Source organism: Schistocerca cancellata, chromosome 1 (genome assembly GCF_023864275.1).
Source record: "Schistocerca cancellata isolate TAMUIC-IGC-003103 chromosome 1, iqSchCanc2.1, whole genome shotgun sequence".
NCBI classification, from domain to species: domain Eukaryota; kingdom Metazoa; phylum Arthropoda; class Insecta; order Orthoptera; family Acrididae; genus Schistocerca; species Schistocerca cancellata.
Window position 1 is genome coordinate 519056333 of NC_064626.1, and position 23044 is coordinate 519079376.

A 23044-nucleotide genomic window follows, 5' to 3' on the forward strand; every position below is an offset into this window, starting at 1 on the left:
CCTCTCTTTCGCTCTGGAAATGGGACTTCCTGTATCTATTAAGCATTTACCTTCCCAGTCATCCGTATTTGCTTTTATATGTGGACTGCCTAGCTCATCACTTAATTTTTTTCCCTCAGTATTTTTAAACAGTAAATCATTTTGAATTTATTTAAAATTAAATTCTTCTACTTTTTCTTTTTCAAAAGATTCTTCTCTTTCAGTTTTCAACTGATCAACAGCTACATCCTAGCCTCCATTTCTTCCATTTTCTTCTAACCTGGGCTTTACACCAAAGAGACTACTATTCATTGCTCACTTTTTCCTTAATTGGTTTTCAAGTTTTCTCCACAGGTTTGGATAAGAGACTATCTTCCCTATCCATCAATGGCTAATGACTGATAAACACTGATAGGCAACATCTGTTTCTCTAGTGCATCTCCACGAACAACCTCACACTCCTCCCCCCCCCCCCCCCCCTTCCCCCCATTTCATTATCAGGAACCTCACCATCATGTACTTAACTTCATCACCCCATCTACATTTATTTAAATATAAACCCAATCCTCAACTTCACAGCCTTCACCATCACTTTTCTCACTAGTAACAAAATTATCATCATTATCTTCATCATAATTACTCTCAGCATCCCTATTCACGGATTGTTCCCCCCTTAGCATCATATCCATAGATGTTGCTGACCAGTACTAAGATTCATCCAGTCACCTTCTTTCTCCTCAAATAACCTCCCCAGATCAAAACTATTATTTTTTCTCATTACTTTCTTGTGTTGTATCGTGTGCTGCACTTTCTGCCCAGTTATAAAATTTGGGTAAAGCCACAATGCCCATCTCTGGATCTCTTACATTTCTATGATCACATTTAATTTCTGAACAATCATTAGCTCTTATAGCAACCCAGAAATTTTTGTTAAACTTTTAAGTTCTTCATATGGAAGGTAGAATGACTGTTCCATTCTGACTTATTGTTATTGGACTACCCTCTTTTATTCCAATGCAGATTCGAGGTCCCATAGGTACATGACCTGTTTGCCCCAAAACTGTGGACCTTCATTGAGTCGACCTTACATTTTCCTTTCTATTTCCCTGTCTCCAGTTTGGATGCATTTGATTTTCCTCATCCCATTTTACACTTCTATTGTCATCATTTATTTTTCACTGTCTGTCTCTTACATTGATTAAGTTTTGACCACTATGTCTTTCCAAAGCAGTGTGTAATTTATCAACAAATTTCAAGAAGTGATCCAGAGAACCATTTGGCCCATGAGCAAGATCCCACTGTAACCTTTCAGGCAACCCTCTCTTAAGTGCTTTATTTTATGTCATTTCATCAAAAGCTTCATCCAAGTATACAAATTTCTTTAGCTGATTCCTTCAGAAATCCTTCATACAGCCTTTCTTATCTCTATAAATAGATTGAGTCAAAAATTCACTTTTGATTTTAGCCTATTCTGATTCTGACTAAAATTTAAATGAAGAACTTTTTTCAAAATCCTGAAATAATGTCCACTGACCAAAGTTAAAACTTGCCCATGACAAAGCTTGTCTTTCAAGAAATGTATAGACAAATTTAATTTTTATATTGTCTTTCAACACCAGACACAAAGTTGTCTTTACAATGCTGTAAGAAGTTAACAGTGGTAACAGGTAAATTGGACCACATAATGCCACTTTTTACACACATATTCTTACTAACAAAGTTTCCTTGGATTTCTAGTAATTTTTTATCTAACCCATTAACATCACTGTTTACATTACTTCCCACGCCATCTATGATTTTATTTAAATTTGTTGTCTGCCCTACTGTTTCTGTATCTAAATGGCAAACTCTTCTACAGTTTGTAATTGTTCAATAGCCTTTGATTGATTGACAGTTTCTGTAATGAATTTATTTTCTAAAACTATAACTCTGTTTTCAAAAGTGTCTACCCTTGCATCAACATCTTTTAAGCCAGCCTCCACCCTAAATTTTAGCTGTGAAATCTGGCTGTTAATTTGTTCATTGTTGATCTTCATGATAGATTCTAAATGATCACAATTTTCTTTTACTAAACCCTGTAGTTCTGCTTTTAAAGGGTCACTAGAAGATGTTGTTAGAGATTCTAATTGCTCACTGTTGGATTTTATTTCAGATCTTAATATGTTACTGTTAGATTTAATCGTATACACCATATTTTTTTAAATTCGAGGCTATTTCTTGTATTTCTCCTAACATGGATTTTAATAAGTCATTCAAGTCTGCTTTTCTATCAGTTTCATCATCTGAAGTGTAAAAAAATCCTGACTCACTTCAAAGACAACCTCCCTACAGCTTACCTCTTGCTTCTTTATTGTCTTTCAATTCAGCTCTATTAAAAAGTACTTTAATCCAAAGAATGCTGAGTTTGATAAATTTTGTGAATTTAGTGTTTTCTTCAGTAGTCTTGTGTTAAGGTCTTCTTATTGTTTCTTGGCTTTCATTTATTCGTGATCTGTCTGTGAGTAAAATTTTCTTCTGGTCTGCAATCAAAATGCCATGTGTCTTCAGAGCATTTTGTTATGGGGTCATGTTTATATTCTTGTGATGTTTATCTACAATAAAAAAAGCTGTTAGTGCTTCAGCCAAAAAAGTCTATGAATCCTGGCATGAGCACCCACCTGTAATGATTCTCTCCTAATAATGTTTCCTTTCACTGACATTACATGTAAGTGAGCAGCGCTGTAATGACAATTATTTGCATTGTAAAAGAGATATCATTTCATGAAAAGTATTTTATTTAACTTGCGAATGTCATTAATTATCTAGGGGTCCCTGTAATTTTAATTCCATGAATCAGGCCAGGATTGTTTGTTAAGACAAGCTTGAAGCACTAGTTCTTGTTTTCAAAATATGTGGTTTTGTTCAGTGTAAAACCATCAGAAACACAGTTCACTATCACAAGAAAGAACATAGATTCAGAACGAACATAAATACTTGAGAACAGTTTCATTGTCTGTATAAACCCCACATCTCCAAAGGGCTTCATATGAAGTTAACCCTTTCGATGGCAAAATGAGTCTGTTGCACTTGGCACTAATTGAGGATAATATAATCCATGCTAAATGTTTTCAAAGCTTCCAGTATGCTCTGTTAGTCAAAACATTATTTAAGTAACTTCCATGTTTAGATCTTAATTCAATTTTAATTTATTATGTATTTTTCATAAGTATTAATTCCTCTGAGGATATTTGAAAATAACAGTTGATGATACAATTTTTGAGTTGTTGCAAATATTCTTAAAGCTGTTAACTTCATGTTATAGTGAAACACTGGTTGAGTATTATTGTATTTTGTTGAGGAAAAAAAAAAACTTATTTATTCTCAATGAAGACCAGGTACTGACAAAAAGCGGTGAGTTTGGTTTTCAAATTTTTGAATCTGGAGGCACTGTTCACACAAGAAGTCACTTGATCAAGGAGCTTGTAAAAAAACACCTAAGAGTAAAAGTGCGAGTGTTGTGACTCAAAATAAAAAACAGAGATAAACAAAACATTATGCTGAAATGTGATGTTGATTAATAATTTAACACAAATCTTCTTTTTTAATACGTTAATAAAAAGAATTTACTTTAACACTTCCCCTTGTTAAATAGAAATCAACAAACAGGCAAACCCACAAAACAAAACAAAACTGAGTTTTACAACAGTCCCATTTGATTACACAATATCTTCATACGTGTCTTCGATAGAGTTTTGGTCATGATATCCGCTACCTGCTCTTCAGATGGGATTTGATGAACTTTAAATTCTTCCTTCATAAAGTTTTTCACAAATAAAGAAATGCTTGATGGCTATATGTTTGGTTCGGTGATGAAATTTGGGATTCTCTGCCAACTTCACTACTGCTGAATTGTCAATTCGGAGAACTGGAATTTCAGATAGTCTTGTTATTTCTTTGAATAGACGAGTTAACCAAATAATCTCCATGACAGCTTCATTTGCGGCAACTAGTTCAGCTTCAGTTGTGGATATTGCTACCATGGTTTGTCACTGACTTAACCATGATATCGCCCCTCCTGTGTAGTTGATGACTACTCCAGATGTTGATCTGCCTGTTTTTGAGCAGCCTCAAAATCTGCATCACTGTAGCATTCCAGAGTTGTGCTCTTTCCTATTGATTTGTATGTGATTCCATATTCAGTCATTCCTGATACATAATGAAGAACCCTTTTTACTCTTATTGTTTTCTTTGGTGGGATTCTTGAGAGATCTTGACAGAACACTTACTCTGAAGTCTAGGTCTGGCATCAGATACATTAATGCTCCAACTGCTTATCTATTTGGAAAAGACTGTTCTACCTTGTCGTCTTTCTCTGACTGTGAAACATCTGTAACTTTCAACATTGGGGTAGAAACTGCTTTACACTCTGGAAAGTTGAAACATTTTAAAATTCGTTATGCATAAGCCTTTTTGTGAATCTTGATACAGCCATCCTTGCCATGTTCAATTTGCAGACCTAAATAATATTTTGCAGGTGCCGTTGTGATCCTGAACTCTTTTTGCAATTATTGAAAGAGAATGCTCAAATCATTTGTATCAGTGGCAGCTACGAACCCGTCGTCAACATACAAAATTACCAGAACATCTTTGCCATTTTTATTTTGAACATACAAGCATGGATTTACTTGGCTTACACTGAAATCTAGACCGACCAAAAATTCTCTGAATCACTTGTTCCAGCATCTTGGTGCTTGTTTTAAACCATACAGGCCTTTCTTCAGCTTGCAAACTCTGTTGGTACCATCTTCGTATCCTATTGGTTGTGCCATATAAATGGTTTCCTCAAGTTTTCCATACAGGAAGGCCATTTGACACATCAAACTGTCCAGGATACATTCTTTTAGTTGCAGCAACACTCAGAATAGACCGAATCATTGTCATTTTTGCAACTGGACTAAAAGTTTGGCTGTAATCTACACCCTTGGCAACCAGTTGAGCATAAATTTTTTAATCTGCCCTTCTTCACTTACATGGGATTGCCTTGGCACCCTTTGGTAAGTCTTCAAGCTCCCAGGTTTCATTTTTGATCAGAGATTCCATTTCTCTGTCCATTGCTTCTTTCCATTTGATGCTGTGTTCATGTTTAAGAGCATCCTCATGGGTTTCAGGAACCTCATTTGTGACAAAGAAATCTTCTGTTATCATTGCATGATCATTGAGTTATTTTGGTCTCTTTAATGATGAACGATCTCTTAACTTCACTCCTATTTCCTATTTGCAAGGTTCCAGAATGTCATCATCAGATTCTGTGTTTGAACTAGTTTTATGCTCCAACTATCTTCTGAGTGTGTATTTTCCTCACTCTCTGATTGATTTTTAATATAATCTGGACCTGCAATGGGCTTTTCAACATCTTGAAATGGTAGTGTAACTTGTTTAGTACAGAATCCCGGTTTTTCTTCAAATTGCCCATCTCTGGACAGCACAATTGAATTACTTTCTTTTATCCAAATCCTGAAGTGTTCATCACCATCATAACCAATGAGATGTCCTTTCACAGATTTCTTGTCCATTTTCTTTCATTTTTCACTTGGAATGTGTGCATAAAATGTTTAGCCAATAATCCTAAGATGTTTAGTTTGAGGCTTTTTCTGTTCCCACAACTTGTAAGGGCTGAAACCTTCTACAGATGACTTTCCTGTCCTATTCTGTAAATTGCTGTGTTAACCAGTTCAACCCATATCTGTTCTGGATAAGTGACATCTGGATTTGAATACTTAAGTGTCCTGGCCATCTCAACTGTCCTGTTATCCGGCTCACAAATACCGTTTTGCTCAGGAGTATAGGGAGCAGTCAATCACTGTGTTATACCATTTGAACTTTAGGTGGATCTAACCTCTTTGTTATCAAACTCCTTGCCATTGTCACTCAGCATCTTTTTAACAGAGTACCCCAATGCCTTTGTACGTGAGAGAAAATCTTTGAGAATTTTACTCAACTCTGATTTTTCTGCAGCAAAATAACTATAGCGAAACTTGGTGCAATTATCTTTGAACAAAACAAGGTAATATTTCACCTGGAATGACTCATGAAAAGGTCCGCAGAGATCAGCTGATATCAACTCAGCAGGCCTTGTTGACTTTTCTCTAGTTCCAAATGGTAGACGATGCGCTTTCCCAAATTTGCATGGTTCACAATTCTCTGCCCCTTCCCTAACATCAATGTTAAATTCCTTTTTGAATTTTGTTTTAACATGACGCTTGTCTTGATGACCCCATCTCTCATGATACAGTTGAAGTACATCAAATCTATCTTCCACTGAAAGATTCACAGTTGCACCCTTCTCTGGCACTAAGGGCTTAACTTCTGCTTTGTGTAAAGTACCACCAACTTTACGATTTCCAAACAGTCTCACTCTACCATCAGTTGTCAAAGAGCAGTATATAGTACTTGACTAAAATATACTATTTTTGTTATGATCTTTGGCAGCTAAAACAGAAATAAGGTTTTTGGAAATTTTTGGTACATGCCAGACATCAGTCAGGGTCAGCTCTTCACATCTGCTGCCAACTGTTACCAGAATCCGAATTGATCCACTTCCTGTTGCTTCTAGAGACTCCTGTCCAGCAGCCGTTATAGAGCAGGGATTGTTGAATGCTTCAAAGCTGACAAAGTAATCAGGACTATTTGTCATATGTTTCGTTTGCACCATTGTCAATCCACCAATTGTATACATCCACTTCTAATGAACAAGCTCACCACAAATAGTAAACAATGCTACATTCGTTATTACAGTTTTGTCCATGTTATTCTGCACAGTTGTATTTTTAGCTGGTCTTCCATCAGCAATCCACTTCTTACAATATTTGATCCAGTGGCCTGGTTCTTTGCAATAATTACATTTTCCTTTAACTTTGAATTTGTTAGTTTTTATTTTGTTTTGTTTACCTGATTTGACTACAAATGCCTCTTGTTCGATTTTTCACTACTCTTTGTGAAATTTCTCTCAAACATGCACAGTTGTTCCTTTAATTCATTAAACTTTTCTTATCATCTTCCGTTAATAACATCCAACTCGATTTAAAGAAAGGAATCAAAGCTTGCAGGTAGAATATGTAAAACTATACATACCAATATCAGATCAAGCTCGTTGTTTAGTTCATTCCACAGACTTGTTAACTTTGCTATGTGTGTGGAGATGTCTTCTTCCTGAGTCCGATTAAATGCGAAGAAATCTGAACAAATCTTGAACAGCTGGTCCTTTGATGATGCTTCGAAATTCTGCTTCAGTGCCTCCCACGCTTCATGAGCCGTTTCTTTGTCCATGATCTTCTGATATACAGTGTCTTGTAATCATCAACTTGGCATAAGCGTTTGCTTTATGTTAAAAAATCTGACTTGGCTTTATGATCCTTTACTGCTGCATCATTAGCACCTTCAGACAGTGGCTCAGGTTTTACTGACTTGCCATCAATTACGTCTAAAGCTCCTTCATGATAGTCGATTAGATCTGGTATTTTTCTCTTCCACATTGGCCAATCAGTTTGACTATTCAACGGCTTGATATGTTTTACCAGATCCATTTCTCTCTAAAACCAAAAAACACACTCGCAAATACGAGTTAAAAGAAAACTATACCTGTCACTTTTTGCACACATTTTTATACACGTAACTGGGACCCATAACCTATTGTATTTTGTTGAGGGAAAAAACTTACTTAAGGCACTGTTTACACAAGAAGTCACTTGACCAAGGAGCTTTTAAAAAAACACTTAAGAGTAAAAGTGTGAGGGTTGTGACTAAAAAAAAAAACAGAGATAAACAAAACATTATGCTCATATATGATGTTGGTTAATAATTTAACACAATTTAGCTTCTTTTTAAAGACATTCATAAAAAGGATTTAGTTTAACAAGTATTGATAGTATTGCAAGAAAAAAATAAATAGTGGCGTATGTTTTGTCTAATATTACAGTTACATTGTAAATTAATAAAAAAAGATATAGTTTTCTTTTATTAGCATTTACTGTCATTTATCTGCAAACTAATCATCATAGAGTAGCATTGCAGTATACTAAAATATAGATACACTCCTGGAAATTGAAATAAGAACACCATGAATTCATCGTCCCAGCAAGGGGAAACTTTATTGACACATTCCTGGGGTCAGATACATCACATGATCACACTGACAGAACCACAGGCACATAGACACAGGCAACAGAGCATGCACAATGTCGGCACTAGTACAGTGTATATCCACCTTTCGCAGCAATGCAGGCTGCTATTCTCCCATGGAGACGATCGTAGAGATGCTGGATGTAGTCCTGTGGAACGGCTTGCCATGCCATTTCCACCTGGCGCCTCAGTTGGACCAGCGTTCGTGCTGGACGTGCAGACCGCATGAGACGACGCTTCATCCAGTCCCAAACATGCTCAATGGGGGACAGATCCGGAGATCTTGCTGGCCAGGGTAGTTGACTTACACCTTCTAGAGCACGTTGGGTGGCACGGGATACATGCGGACGTGCATTGTCCTGTTGGAACAGCAAGTTCCCTTGCCGGTCTAGGAATGGTAGAACGATGGGTTCGATGACGGTTTGGATGTACCGTGCACTATTCAGTGTCCCCTCGACGATCACCAGTGGTGTACGGCCAGTGTAGGAGATCGTTCCCCACACCATGATGCCGGGTGTTGGCCCTGTGTGCCTCGGTCGTATGCAGTCCTGATTGTGGCGCTCACCTGCACGGCGCCAAAAACGCATATGACCATCATTGGCACCAAGGCAGCAGTGACTCTCATCACTGAAGACGACACGTCTCCATTCGTCCCTCCATTCACGCCTGTCGCGACACCACTGGAGGCGGGCTGCACGATGTTGGGGCGTGAGCGGAAGACGGCCTAACGGTGTGCGGGACCGTAGCCCAGCTTCATGGAGACGGTTGTGAATGGTCCTCGCCGATACCCCAGGAGCAACAGTGGCGGTGCGGTCCCCTACGGCACTGCGTAGGATCCTACGGTCTTGGCGTGCATCCGTGCGTCGCTGCGGTTCGGTCCCAGGTCGACGGGCACGTGCACCTTCCGCCGACCATTGGTGACAACATCGATGTACTGTGGAGACCTCACGCCCCACGTGTTGAGCAATTCGGCGGTATGTCCACCCGGCCTCCCGCATGCCCACTATACGCCCTCGCTCAAAGTCCGTCAACTGCACATACGGTTCACGTCCACGCTGTCGCGGCATGCTACCAGTGTTAAAGACTGCGATGGAGCTCCGTATGCCACGGCAAACTGGCTGACACTGACGGCGGCGGTGCACAAATGCTGCGCAGCTAGCGCCATTCGACGGCCAACACCGTGGTTCCTGGTGTGTCCGCTGTGCCGTGCGTGTGATCATTGCTTGTACAGCCCTCTCGCAGTGTCCGGAGCAAGTATGGTGGGTCTGACACACCGGTGTCAATGTGTTCTTTTTTCCATATGAACGAAAAACAGTATTTATGGCAAATTTGCTCCTGGAGGCTAGAAAACTATGTGAAAATCTACAATCATGGATTAAATAATTTATAAATAAAAATAAGTTAAGATCTGGCCAGAATTTAGGTTGAACCACAGATTTCTGCAACCAAGAGAAGTTCTGCCTGGTCTTGGTTCGTTACAGAGCACCAAGAAAGTTTTCCAAATAGCCCTTCTTAAGAGTTTTGACCATTTGTGTTGATAATGCCTCCTGTTGTATCACAGTTATTATCTAAATTAAAATTGTGGGTTATGATTGGCATGACTTTCACTGCTGATGAACAGATTTTCTATGTTGAGTATACAGTAAGCAGACTGAGTTTTCTGTGAAGTCTTAACTAGGAACATATATGTAGTGATGCACACACAAAGACCAAAGCAGTGCAGCCATCTAGGAAGCAAATGTTACTGATGCAGATAACAAAAGACTTCAGAATCCAAAAATGAATTGTTTCTTGATATTTGCCACATTTGTAAGATAACCGCGAGGTGTTTTAAGTGGGATTACATAGGAAAGTAATTCCAGATAAACCCTGATTTAAGACAAATGCCATCTTGTATACAAGTTTCGATCCACGAATCAAACTTAGTAATGCAGTATGGCTGCAAAGAATATGTTGAAAATTATGTAGGCAGTGAACACTTACTTATTAGCACAACAATTTACAGCAGGCATAGTAGAGAGGAAAATTGAATTTCATTGAACATGAGCAATTGTATCAAATATCTTACCAAGCATAACAGTGTTTAAGTGATGTGATGATAGCCAGGTGCAGAATGAATGAGCATGTGAATCCAATTTGTTGTAATAATACTCAAATATAAGGCACTGAACAAACTCAATTTCCGTAGAAAAAAACACTGCATCTCTGCCACCTGTGTCTGCAGCAAAACCTACCTTTTCACCTGAATCACACGCAAAGAAATGTGAGGCATGATATTCTCAGTGATTACAGTTAGCTTTGATATCAATTGCATTGATAACCCTATCTGACTTTACCAGTTACCGAAGGCAAATGGTATATTGTGCGATCATGTACTGACTGCAGAGTACAAGTCAGCCTAATTCATTTAAATTAGAAAATGAGCAGCAAGACAAATTGAAATTAAAAAATATTTGAATGTAAAGTCATATAACTGACTTCAGAAAAGTAAGGACATTGTAGTAACACATGTACTACTAGTGCCCAAGAAACATGTGGTCACTGAAGTCCAATACTGTACATAAAAAAAATCAAACAAACCGAGTTCAGTACCAGTCATAAAGCATTTACGAAGGTTCATTGATGGGGAGGTTTTCTAAATTTCTGAGAGAATCTTCAGTTTCAGTTTTAGTATGAAAGTCACAAAATGCTTTCACTGAACCTAAAATTGAGAATGCTCTGGCATACATTTGTAGCAGCCTCAGCTTGCTTGCCAGCACCATTCAGCTGGAGCAGAGGGTAGTCAATAAGTTTGACGCTGTTTTGACAATAAATCCAGGCTAGCGTACTTTTGCCACTATCCTCAGTGGGGGAGAAGAATGCACTCCAGCGGACATCTTTCTGGGAATATTTCACATCCTAAAATGTGCATCATCAACATCCAGTGATGTGAAGAGATTATTTTCCTTCTACAAAAACACTTGAACGATTAGTGATGTTCCGTGAATGCAGAGAACTGGTTGTTCATTGTACTTCAAAATTAGAGGCAAGATAGGGTACCTTAATAATTACAGCGAAGATGGACAGAGCTGGAAATAATACAGCCATTTATGAGTGTTTTTAAGATTAGTAAAGATTTTTGCACATATAAATTTACAAATGTGAGTATTTGAACATCGGAGATTTATGTCTGCTTGTCCCAGGTAACTTGCTATTAAAGTATTAATTTGGCTATTGTTCTCACTCATCAGGGTTTATATATTTGTTTGCAAGGGACACCGCATTTTTAAAATTTCATTTGGTGTGGAAGATACTTAGTACATCCTAATATGATGTGATTTAAATCTGTGTCATCTTCTGGATGTTTACTGCTTGTGGGTGAGTCTATCACTCCTGTCCTACAGTGGTGCCCAAGAAAACAAGCATGTACCAATCTTGTAACTGACGGGCTGTTAGTATATGTACTATGTTGAAACAAAGTAAAAAGCTTTTTTAAAATCTGTGACTCAGAGAAGGTGAGAATTCATGCTTATGGAATGTTTTTTTCTTTGTTAGGGACCACAATCGTGTAGAACTTCCTGTATGAAATTGCCGCCATTTGACTACATTTTAATATTTATTTGTTTCACAGTTATGCAGTTTCAACTTACACACACACACACACACACACACAGATTATACAATGTAAAATGGTGGCCACAATGTAAAGAATATTACTTACATACCACAAAATATCCAATATGCCTGAAAGACACGTCATCATCAAAATATTATGACATACATCTAGTCACATTACAGGATGTGGGTACAGATGATTAAAAATACGTAATACAGCTAGCATTGTGGACTGCAGACAAAGTATAACGTACTGCACTGCATTATGACAATTCATACAGTGCTTTCAGCAGTGGTCTGTAGTACATTCCCAACCAAGATCGATGCATTGTGCTAGCAGCAATGGCCAAGTGATTATCATCTGGGTATGAAAAGCAGGCACATGTAGCACCTGCTGTATCATCAGGGACCATTGGGAACCTTATGCATACAGGAGTTCCTCTGACACTACGACATTGCCAGGCATGCAAACTCCGGTATCATGAAAGAGTTGACTAGGGTGTGGAATGGCATTCAACTTCATTGATGAGAATAGGCTCTGTCTGTAAATGAGTAATGGATGTGGAGAAGTATAGCATAGAGCTGGTGAGCTGCTCACTTCAAAGAGCATTTGCCCATGACACACTAGTCCCATCCCTGGCTTTATTGGGTGGGAGGCTATCAGTTACAACTCGTGATCACATTTGGCGATCCTGCATGATAAAGTAATCAGTGACTGCTACATTTCACTGGCTGTTATCCCCATGCTACTGCCATTTCTTCGGCAGGAAGGTGATGTGTATTTTCAGCAGGACAATGCACGTCTACATACAGCTGCTGCGCTGCAAAGCACTCTTTATGGTGTATAACAAATTTGCTGGCCAGCAAGATCACCAAATCTCTCACCAATTGAACACATATGGAACATGAAGAAGCAAGGCTTTACTCATTCTCCAGGGTCTACACGAACCGTTACCAACTGCAACAAAAGGTGCTTGGAGCTTAGGACAGTCTATTGCAGGATTCCATTCAGCACCTTTATGAACATCTGCATGTGAGAAAAGATGCCTGTGTTGCCACCAGGTGGGGGTACACCATTTATTGATGCAATTGTTTGGGCCCCTATTACCGTGATGTATGTTTCATTTGGTCTGAATTTGTTATCTTATACTCCTACAATGAAGAACTTCCCACTACCTCACACGTTAATGAAATGACCTTGTCCTTGAGAGTATTGAATTTTTTATTTACGTCAATTTTGACTTTAAATATAATAGAGGGAAACATTCCACGTGGGAAAAATATATCTAAAAACAAAGATGATGAGACTTACCAAACAAAAGCGCTGGCAGGTCGATAGACACACAAACAAACACAAACATACACACAAAATTCAAGCTTTCGCAACAAACAGTTGCTTCGTCAGGAAAGAGGGAAGGAGAGGGAAAGACGAAAGGATGTGGGTTTTAAGGGAGAGGGTAAGGAGTCATTCCAATCCCGGGAGCGGAAAGACTTACCTTAGGGGGGAAAAAGGACAGGTATACACTCGCACACACACACATATCCATCCGCACATACACAAACACAAGCAGACATTTGTAAAGGCCCATGACTCCTTACCCTCTCCCTTAAAACCCACATCCTTTCGTCTTTCCCTCTCCTTCCCTCTTTCCTGACGAAGCAACTGTTTGTTGCGAAAGCTTGAATTTTGTGTGTATGTTTGTGTTTGTTTGTGTGTCTATCGACCTGCCAGCGCTTTTGTTTGGTAAGTCTCATCATCTTTGTTTTTAGATATAATTTTGCCTTTAATATTGATTAACATTCTTCGTAGTAGTTTCATTCATTTCATGATTTAATTTCTTTTTCATGGAGCAAAAATTTTTATCATTCCTTTTCCCAGGTTGCAGGAGCTTAGTACATGCAATGAAGAAAATCCTGATTACAGTGATATAGAACTTATACAACATATCAATGTTGACGTCAATCGCCTTATTAAACTGTTAAATGGTAAGTTTGTGTTGTCTCAACCTCACTTTCCTTTACTTAGCAAAATGTTTTATTACTTAATGTACCTTCACTAAAAGTTTACTTTTATTTGCTGTGAATGCAGCTGCTTAACATACCATGGACACCATGCTCAATGCGAGGAAAAAACATTTACCTTCTCCTCAAAATAGAAATTTACATAAAAGAAGGCAGTAATAAAACAATCTGGTGTCCTTTTGGTAGAACTTGTTTTATACCTCAGAATAATAGCTCTCTTCCAAACATTGCATTAAGCATGGTGTGGGAAGTTCTGGCAGAATGTAAGTAATTTAGGACTAAAGTCTGAAAATGTTGCTAGCTTTCAGATGAAATCTTTTTTGACCTAGTGTACACACATACATGTGCGGTCATACTCCACTCCCCTCCCTTCTCCTGCTCTCCCCTCCCCTCCCTTCCCCTCTGCCCCCCCCCCCCCATTCAAACAACAGCTACATTGTGCTGGCTGAATACACAATGCCAGGCTGCAGTTCCAAAGGCAGACTGGTGTGAGAGGGCAAGTCGGGGTGGAGTGTGTGAGAAAAGAAAGAAGGCAAGCAGCAGGAGGGAGGTTTGGGGAAGGGTGAATGACAGCTTGGACGGAGGCAGCAGATAGAGTAGGAATGTTTGGAAGAGGAGGGAGCAGGTGCATGGAATAGGAAAGCAACAAAAAGTTTGCTGGTGTAGGTCTGTTTGTGCAGCACACAATGGTGATGGTGTGGGGAAGCGGGTTTGGAAGGGGAGACTGTTTGAAAGAGGGGTACATGTGTAGGTTGAGTGAATTTAGCATCCTGGGGCAGGGAGGAAGTGGGTGTGGGGCAAGACGCTAGCAGAGATTGAGGCCAGGAGGATTATGGGAACAAAGGATGTATCGCAAGGGTAACTCTCATCTACATAGTTGAGAATAAAATTGCATTGTGTGTGTGTGTGTGTGTGTGTGTGTGTGTGTGTGTGTGTGTGTGTATGTTGTTGTTGTTGTTATTGTTGTCTTCAGTGTGAAGATTATGTTGATGCAGCTTTCCACACTACAATTTCCTGTGCATGTGGTTTCATTGTATCACAATTACTTTAATTGTCATTAATTTGCACCTTCTTACTGTATTCAAGTTTTGATCATCCTCTACAATTCTTACCATCTGTACTTACCTATGTATTTACTCCTTGACACATGAGTTCCGTCAACCTATATTTTCTTTTTCTTAAGTTGTGTTGTAAATGTCTTTCCTCTCTTATTCTATTCTTTACTTTTTATTTGTTACACAATTCTATCTACCTAATTTTCAACATTCTTGTATAGCACCACATATTCATGTCTTCAAAAACCTTCTTTTTCTTACTGTTTATCCCCCATGTTTCCTTCCCATCCATCTGAAAATAGCGTTTTACTGCACATCCTTATGCCGCATGCACTCCCAATGGATCATACCACCCCTGTAAAAAGACCTAGGTGAAAGATATGTCCATTGCACCAACCTAGCATGTCCCATTTGCGATGCCACTACCCGAATTTACTACTTTATTATTAGACCATGCGGCATCGGACATCTGGAAAGTGGCTCTCGCGTGTAATGGCTTTGAATAGCCACCCTATGGTGATCCAACTACTACATGGAATTTTTGGAACAAATAATGATAATGGCGCGTAACAAACTTATTTTTATGTCTATATTTGATTATTAGTAGCACTGATAATCTCTTTGAAGTGACTGAACAGGGAGCACTTAATTCCGTATGTTTGATATTGCCTAGCAGGAGGACATTATTCATTTAAAACAATACCACAGCCTGAAATCGTTTCACAATACATAAACACACATGATAAACACTTGAACTTGTTTTAGGTTAATGTAAACTACACAAATTGTAATTACTGAATTTAATGTTATTGAGCTTGCATTGTGCTGAAGGCACAATGTGTACCATGGTGGCAGCAATTTCCTTGAACGCTTAATTAAAGAACAATATAGTTACTGAAAACACTAATTGAGAATCACATTGCTTGGATGGAACCGAGTAATTTTGACTATGGCAATTTACTGAAAAGCCACCACATTGAGCTAGATAGCAATTAAGGTGGCACAGTACCTGGCATCTTCCATCTGTTGCATGAAGCGGCATCTGCTGGCTATTTTGGCGTTAATTCTGAATATTTTCTCTTGTTATATAGCTACGCCGATATGCACCATAACTTTTCACTGATGTTGCAGCACATAGAAATCACTGGATATGGGGTAATAATGAGCTGTTTCCTTTAAATAATTGATTACACTCGGGGAATGCAATTTAAACTACAAAATTATTATTGCCTTCAAACTTTACACACTATAGAGAACTTGGTTTGACTATTACACAAACTGATTCACAGAATATAAATGTACTGGTAGTGGCATCGATATAAATTAAAATCGCTCAAAAGAGGAAAGGCCTCTGGATCTGATGGGATACCAGTTCAGTTTTACACTGAGTACGCGAAGGAACTTGCCCCCCTTCTTGCAGCGGTGTACCGTAGGTCTCTAGAAGAGCGTAGCGTTCCAAAGGATTGGAAAAGGGCACAGGTCATCCCCGTTTTCAAGAAGGGACGTCGAGCAGATGTGCAGAACTATAGACCTATATCTCTAACGTCGATCAGTTGTAGAATTTTGGAACACGTATTGTGTTCGAGTATAATGACTTTTCTGGAGACTAGAAATCTACTCTGTAGGAATCAGCATGGGTTTCGAAAAAGACGGTCATGGAAACCCAGCTCGCGCTATTCGTCCACGAGACTCAGAGGGCCATAGACACGGGTTCACAGGTAGATGCCGTGTTTCTTGACTTCCGCAAGGCGTTCGATACAGTTCCCCACAGTCGTTTAATGAACAAAGTAAGAGCATATGAACTATCAGACCAATTGTGTGATTGGATTGATGAGTTCCTAGATAACAGGATGCAGCATGTCATTCTCAATGGAGAGAAGTCTTCCGAAGTGAGAGTGATTTCAGGTGTGCCGCAGGGGAGTGTCATAGGACCGTTGCTATTCACAATATACATAAATGACCTTGTGGACGACATCGGAAGTTCACTGAGGCTCTTTGCAGATGATGCTGTGGTGTATCGAGAGGTTGTAACAATGGAAAATTGTACTGAAATGCAGGAGGATCTGCAGCGAATTGACGCATGGTGCAGGGAATGGCAATTGAATCTCAATGTAGACAAGTGTAATGTGCTGCGAATACACAGAAAGATAGATCCTTTATCATTTAGCTACAAAATAGCAGGTCAGCAACTGGAAGCAGTTAATACCATAAATTATCTGGGAGTACGCATTAGGAGTGATTTAAAATGGAATGATCATATAATGTTGATCGTCGGTAAAGCAGATGCGAGACTGAGATTCATTGGAAGAATCCTAAGGAAATGCAATCCGAAAACAAAGGAAGTAGGTTACAGTTTGCTTGTTCGCCCACTGCTTGAGTACTGCTCAGCAGTGTGGGATCCGTACCAGATAGGGTTGGTAGAAGATATAGAGAAGATCCAACGGAGAGCAGCGCGCTTCGTTACAGGATCATTTAGTAATTTTGAAAGCGTTACGGATATGATAGATAAACTCCAGTGGAAGACTCTGCAGGAGAGATGCTCAGTAGCTCGGTACGGGCTTTTGTCAAAGTTTCGAGAACATACCTTCACCGAAGAGTCAAGCAGTATATTGCTCCCTCCTACGTATATCTCGTGAAGAGACCATGAGGATAAAATCAGAGAGATTTCGGTCAACACAGAAGCATACCGACAATCCTTCTTTCTACGAACGATACGAGACTGGAATAGAAGGGAGAACCGATAGAGGTACTCAAGGTACCCTCTGCCATACACCGTCAGGTGGCTTGCGGAGTATGGATGTAGATGTAGATAATAACCAATGTTCATACTAATACTCTTGTAAGATAACTTCTAGTTCATTGCTACTGAAGTGAGCTCACCATTGGACCTCATCAGTTATTGAGATCACAATACGCCATTGGATGCAGCTACTGGTCCACCTCGCCGTTGGCACAAGCAACTCATCGCAATTAATGCGGCATTGCACCATGCAGTGCCATGTACCTCAGAGTGGGAAACCGTACTATTTTGCCACTCAAAGCCCATCTCTGTCGAAGTACCGCATCTTACAAGCCTTAGTGTCCATTTAGCTTGTAGCCATATGATAAACAAAGTCCATATCTGTTTTCAGCTCACTTCTAAATGGTCTGTTAGCAACGTTACCGTAGCACACACTGGCAGTCACTTTTACGCCACTTAACACTTTTTCTGCCTCAGAGCTACGCCAACTTACTTCTACCGCCAATATTATGCGCCAACCTTTACACTGTTCTCATTCTCGGGGATTCCCCCCACACCTAAACATTATTTTACATTACGCCAAGTTCTCTATTTACAATTAAACCTACCATAGCATTACAATATTAAATTACAGTCATTTTCATATATTAAAGTAATATTACATAGCGTTCTTTAATTTAGCTGCCACCAGGCAGAAGCACTTCTGCTTTGCCTTCGATTCTGGCCCACAGATGGCATAAGCACCCACTTTCTGTACCGTTGTGCCTTGACTATGCCTGGCATTCACTATACGGCATGTTGCCAGATTACACATTCCAGTCCTGTGACAGGTATATCCCATGCTATGAAAAGCACAGCTCTGCTGTAGCTCCAGCACAACATTGTATGTGCGTGTGTGACCACTAGCAAGCTGCCGACCTGAATGAATGACCACTACCAAACTGTAGCCGGGAGGTGAGTTGACTATCCAACTATAAAACACATTGATGAGTACAATTTGCTCGATTTCAGTGACTGCTTCACAACATGTACCATCTGGATCCTTCCTCCCAACATCAGGTTCTCAGAATTCACAGGTAAGAATTACGGTTGAATCTGATTTATACATATATCGAGGGATAGAGAAAAGATTGTAACTCAGGATTACTTAGAAGTCAGATATAGATACAGCAATGTGTAAACTTAACGAATGGTGGAGATAGAGTATTAAAAGAAAAAAAAAATTCAGTCTTGCTTTAGAGAAATTAGATACTGTATTGTAATTTGGCACCTTGCACAGTACAACCAACAAAGATATAGCATTAAAGAGAAAATGTATTATTTTGAACTTGACACTGCTTTAAAGAAATCAGATAATTTGGCTTGTTTCAATTTTTGTGCATTAAGTGCTTGTACCTCATTTTGTAAACTTATTAATGAATTCATTTTTGCATTGGTGTAATGCCAGCACACATCACTTGCACTTGACAGTTCACTCAGTTTAGGTGTTTCAAGATTCAAGTCATCATCTCCATCTCCATCACTGTCAGTTGAAACTAGTCGACATTCTTGATTGTCATCGTATTGTTGGTACACACATCAGCAATAATATCCTCATCCTGTAGTTCCGCGCACATGGCGAGATTATCATCAAGTTGTTCAAAACTGTCGAAATCTGTACCCTGCAGTAGAGCTACTTCATTACCACACACAGCCACCCCCACTATTATTATCAGCAGCAGTTTCTTCCAGTAAGGTGTGAGCTTTATGGAAAAAGCTGTTAATTGTGGAGGATGACACCATTTGTCAGGCACCGAAATAAATTCCATGGCTTGTAGTAAGTTAATGGAGTAATTTTCATTTCCCGCATTAGTCAATGCTGTCAAATATTGAACCAGTCTTTTTCTATAATGCAATTTGAAAATTGCAATAATGCCCGAATCAAGCAGCTGTAGAACACTGGTACAGTTTGGAGGGAAAAATTCCGCTTGAATATTTTCCAAAACTACAAGGGATGGATGTGCTGCACATCGGTCCACAAGAAGACAGTTCCCCTTTTTTGCTTTTTAATTTTAACTTCCAGTTTTTTTAACCACTGTTTCATTAAAATCATAATGATTCAAAAATTTGCATTGGGTTCATATTCCATTTGTTTTGTCTTTACACCTTTGAAACACCATCCATTTACACTAGTGGCCAAAAGAACTGTCATTAGAATTTTACTTTTCTTCCCTTCATGGCATGAGTCACCCTATCAGGCTAATCTTTTACCAGAAAGCAGACTATAGAATAGACCGATCTTGTCACAGTTGTAGTTGCTTTGAGGTTGATAATCCCTTAAGGTACTCTCAGAACCTCGTCAATACAGTGTTGCACCATGATGTCTTTCACAGCCTTCAATTTTCTGGAATTTGTTCTCCCTATGATTCCATGGTGATCTTTAAATCCTTGTAACCATGCCGATGAAGCCTCGAAATCAGTAGTGATAGTATTTGTAGCATAATCTTGTAGCTTTCAGCATGTCGCCACTAATCAGTAGATCAGCAACCCATTATTGCTGCAAACATGTAAAAAGTTACTTTTCCAAATCTATGTGTCTCCTGCCTTGAACATTTTAATCCAATTTTAAAAACTCATTTCTTTTGCTGATGACTCTACATAGTGTGATATAGACAGTTCCTAATTCTGAAGCGATTTCAGATTTTGTTTTGTGTGGACTAGCATCCACCTCCTCTCCTATGAATATTACTTTTTGATAGTGGGTGACTTTTCTTTTTTCTGTTCTCCAAGGATGTACAAAAGCGACTGAATGATAGAACCACTGTTCAACAATAAACATTAACCGGCCACTTTTTACCTCTCGATTGTTACCACCAAAGAAATTCTCGTGTTGAAAACAACAGTGCCAGAAGTGTCTTTGTTTCCTTGTTGCGTGCTCTGGTTAACCGTGTCTTTGTCTGTTGTCTCTGCAGCACTGCCGCTTGTTATACTTGCGTATGTTAACAAAGTTAAGGAAAATATCACAGGGTTTCTTTTCAAATAACAGTGCTTATTACAGTTATGCAAAACTCAATTTATTTCATCGGAATTTGATACTTATATTAGCGAATTGTGTAAGACTGCATTATGTCTGGAACTGATAAAACTTAACATATAAATAAGAATAAGACAGAACAGAGTTACTTGTATATCAGGTTCAACTGTATTCGTACAACATGTTGTATGATTTTGTAGTCATCCTGGCCCCTATCTCTGCTAACTCCCGCCCCACAGCCTCCTCCACCCCTGTCCCACAATCCATCCTGTATGCACACCCTTCTTTCTGCAGTGTCCTTCTTCCTCAGTTCTATCTCCTCCTTCCAACCCACTCCTCCATGTCATTGTGCACTGTGCCCAACTCCTTCTGACTGTCGTGAGGATGACACCCTTCCCCTAATTCTCCCTACTGCCTCCTGTCTCCTCTCACCAATCCACCTGACACTTCATAGTACTGTAGAAGGATTTCTGAAAGCTAGCAACATTCTACCTTATTTATGTGCCTCAACTATAAGGTGAGTTCTTCCATTAGTTATGACATGTTTTCACTTTTATCTGTAGAATTTTATAAAGTATATTTTTCTTTCTTGAAACAATTTTCTGTAAATTTAAAGACGCGATATTGTTGGTGTTTAATTATAACACAGGGTTAAATAGACAACAAAGTATATCTGGTTATGACAATATTATGAATGACTTTATTGGTTACAGAAACAATACAGAAATTTAGGCTCTTAAAAAAGACAGCAAATTTAGTGTTAATGAACTCATTAGAAAAAGCAATCTGGAATTGGATGGATACTTACCCCAATGAATTTGCCGACTTGCAGGTAAGTTCGTTCATATGGAGCTACTTATTTTTATATTACATTATACGTTTATGTTATTCCACTATAGTTGTTTTTCATATGTTCATTAGTGTAAATTTACTGTCCACAGAAAAAGCCTAATGATGAACTGTCAAAATGTTGTGAAGGCCTTTTTGATATACTGGACAATTTTGCTGACAACAAAAAGGGGCGTGCTGCCGTGTGGCCTCTTCAGATCATGCTGCTTATTTTATCACCAGTCAGTATTTTCCTGTGTAGTCAATGTCCTTAGCATTCACAATAATATTCTTCTTCACATTTATTACCAATCCACAAAGAATTTCTAGCTGTGTGTAATTTTTCTTTGAGCAGAAAGTATTAGAAGAAATCGTAAATGCTGATTCCGGTGCTCCGTGCTCACCTCGTCACTCAAAAAAGAAACAGTTTGTCGATTCAGTGAAGCGTGCTGTCGGTCCACACGGTACCAGCAAACAGCTGACAGAAGCTGCAGCGGTTACTTGTGTGAAACTGTGTAAAGCATCTACATATATCAATAACCTCGATTCAAACAATGTAGCTTTTACTCTTGTTCAAAGTGTTATAAATGATCTCAAGGTGAGGATAAATGTTTTAGGTTTTTCATACGTTGGATGGATCTCTTATTGGAATTGTGTGTACAACATAGTTTTGTATTTCAGGCACTGCTATTCAATCCAGGAAAGCCATTTTCTCGGGGGCAGAATTTTGTCCAGCAAGATATAGACTTGATGATAGACTGTTTTGTATCATGTTTTAGGATTAAGCCCCACAATAATGAAGCTTTGAAAGTGTGTCTGAGTCCCCATTCCCCATCTACATACCATTATGTTTTGGTTAGCTCGTTATACAGGTGAGAATATTGATTAATTATAGTGTGTAGGTAGTTAATGCTCAATAATGTTTTGGTTAGCTCATTATACAGGTGAGAATATTGATTAATTGTGCTGTGTATGTAATTAATGCCCAAATAAATAGAAAAATGTATCTCTTCTTGTTCTGTCAACTAAATGTCATTACACATATTGTCTATTATGCTAATGGGCCAGCAAAAAACTGCTTCTGGTGTTTACTATTAACTGTCATGACCATATTTTCAGTCATAGATTTTATGGTTCATGAAAATTGTGATGCTCATTATTGTGTTTTTGAGAGGGAACTGTACGGGAAATGGACATATGAGTGATTTAAATGTGAATATTTTAGACTAGGCCGAACGTTGACTGCTATGAATATCAGTTGAAATTACAAATTACTGTAACAAGTCACATATATTGATTTTCAAAGTGTGTGTTTCTGTGAATTACACCTTCATCAGCAAGTGTATTTATTTAAACCCCAGTACATGTAGTGGAGAGATCAGTAAATTCGATTAGATACATTGATTTATATTTTCAACTGATATTCATAATATAATTGACTAATGTTATTTGAAAGAAAAATACTAAGGAAAATTTATGGATGAAAACAACATAGAGCAAAGGATAAGAAAAAAATGAAAAATTATGAGACCTGTAGAAACATCGTAACATTGTCAAAGGACTAAAGAAGAAAACATCTGCATTTATAGTTAGCCAGCCCAATCAGATAAATGAGGCAGTTTTCTGCTGCATACACGTTCCTGACAAACCTCTGGA

The 23044-nt window shown here is 38.7% G+C and overlaps 1 protein-coding gene across 2 annotated transcripts in view; it reads left to right on the plus strand.

The window, feature by feature from the left end:
• The window catches only part of LOC126178807 (neurofibromin), a 474179-nt gene that overhangs the window by 52210 nt on the left and 398925 nt on the right, over nucleotides 1-23044 (plus strand). For both annotated transcript variants that reach the window (XM_049924560.1, XM_049924561.1), the window contains exons 5-9: nucleotides 13610-13716; nucleotides 21274-21392; nucleotides 21502-21630; nucleotides 21744-21986; nucleotides 22070-22260. In XM_049924560.1, the coding sequence (XP_049780517.1) occupies nucleotides 13610-13716; nucleotides 21274-21392; nucleotides 21502-21630; nucleotides 21744-21986; nucleotides 22070-22260 (789 nt within the window). The remainder of the gene's footprint in view (nucleotides 1-13609; nucleotides 13717-21273; nucleotides 21393-21501; nucleotides 21631-21743; nucleotides 21987-22069; nucleotides 22261-23044) is intronic.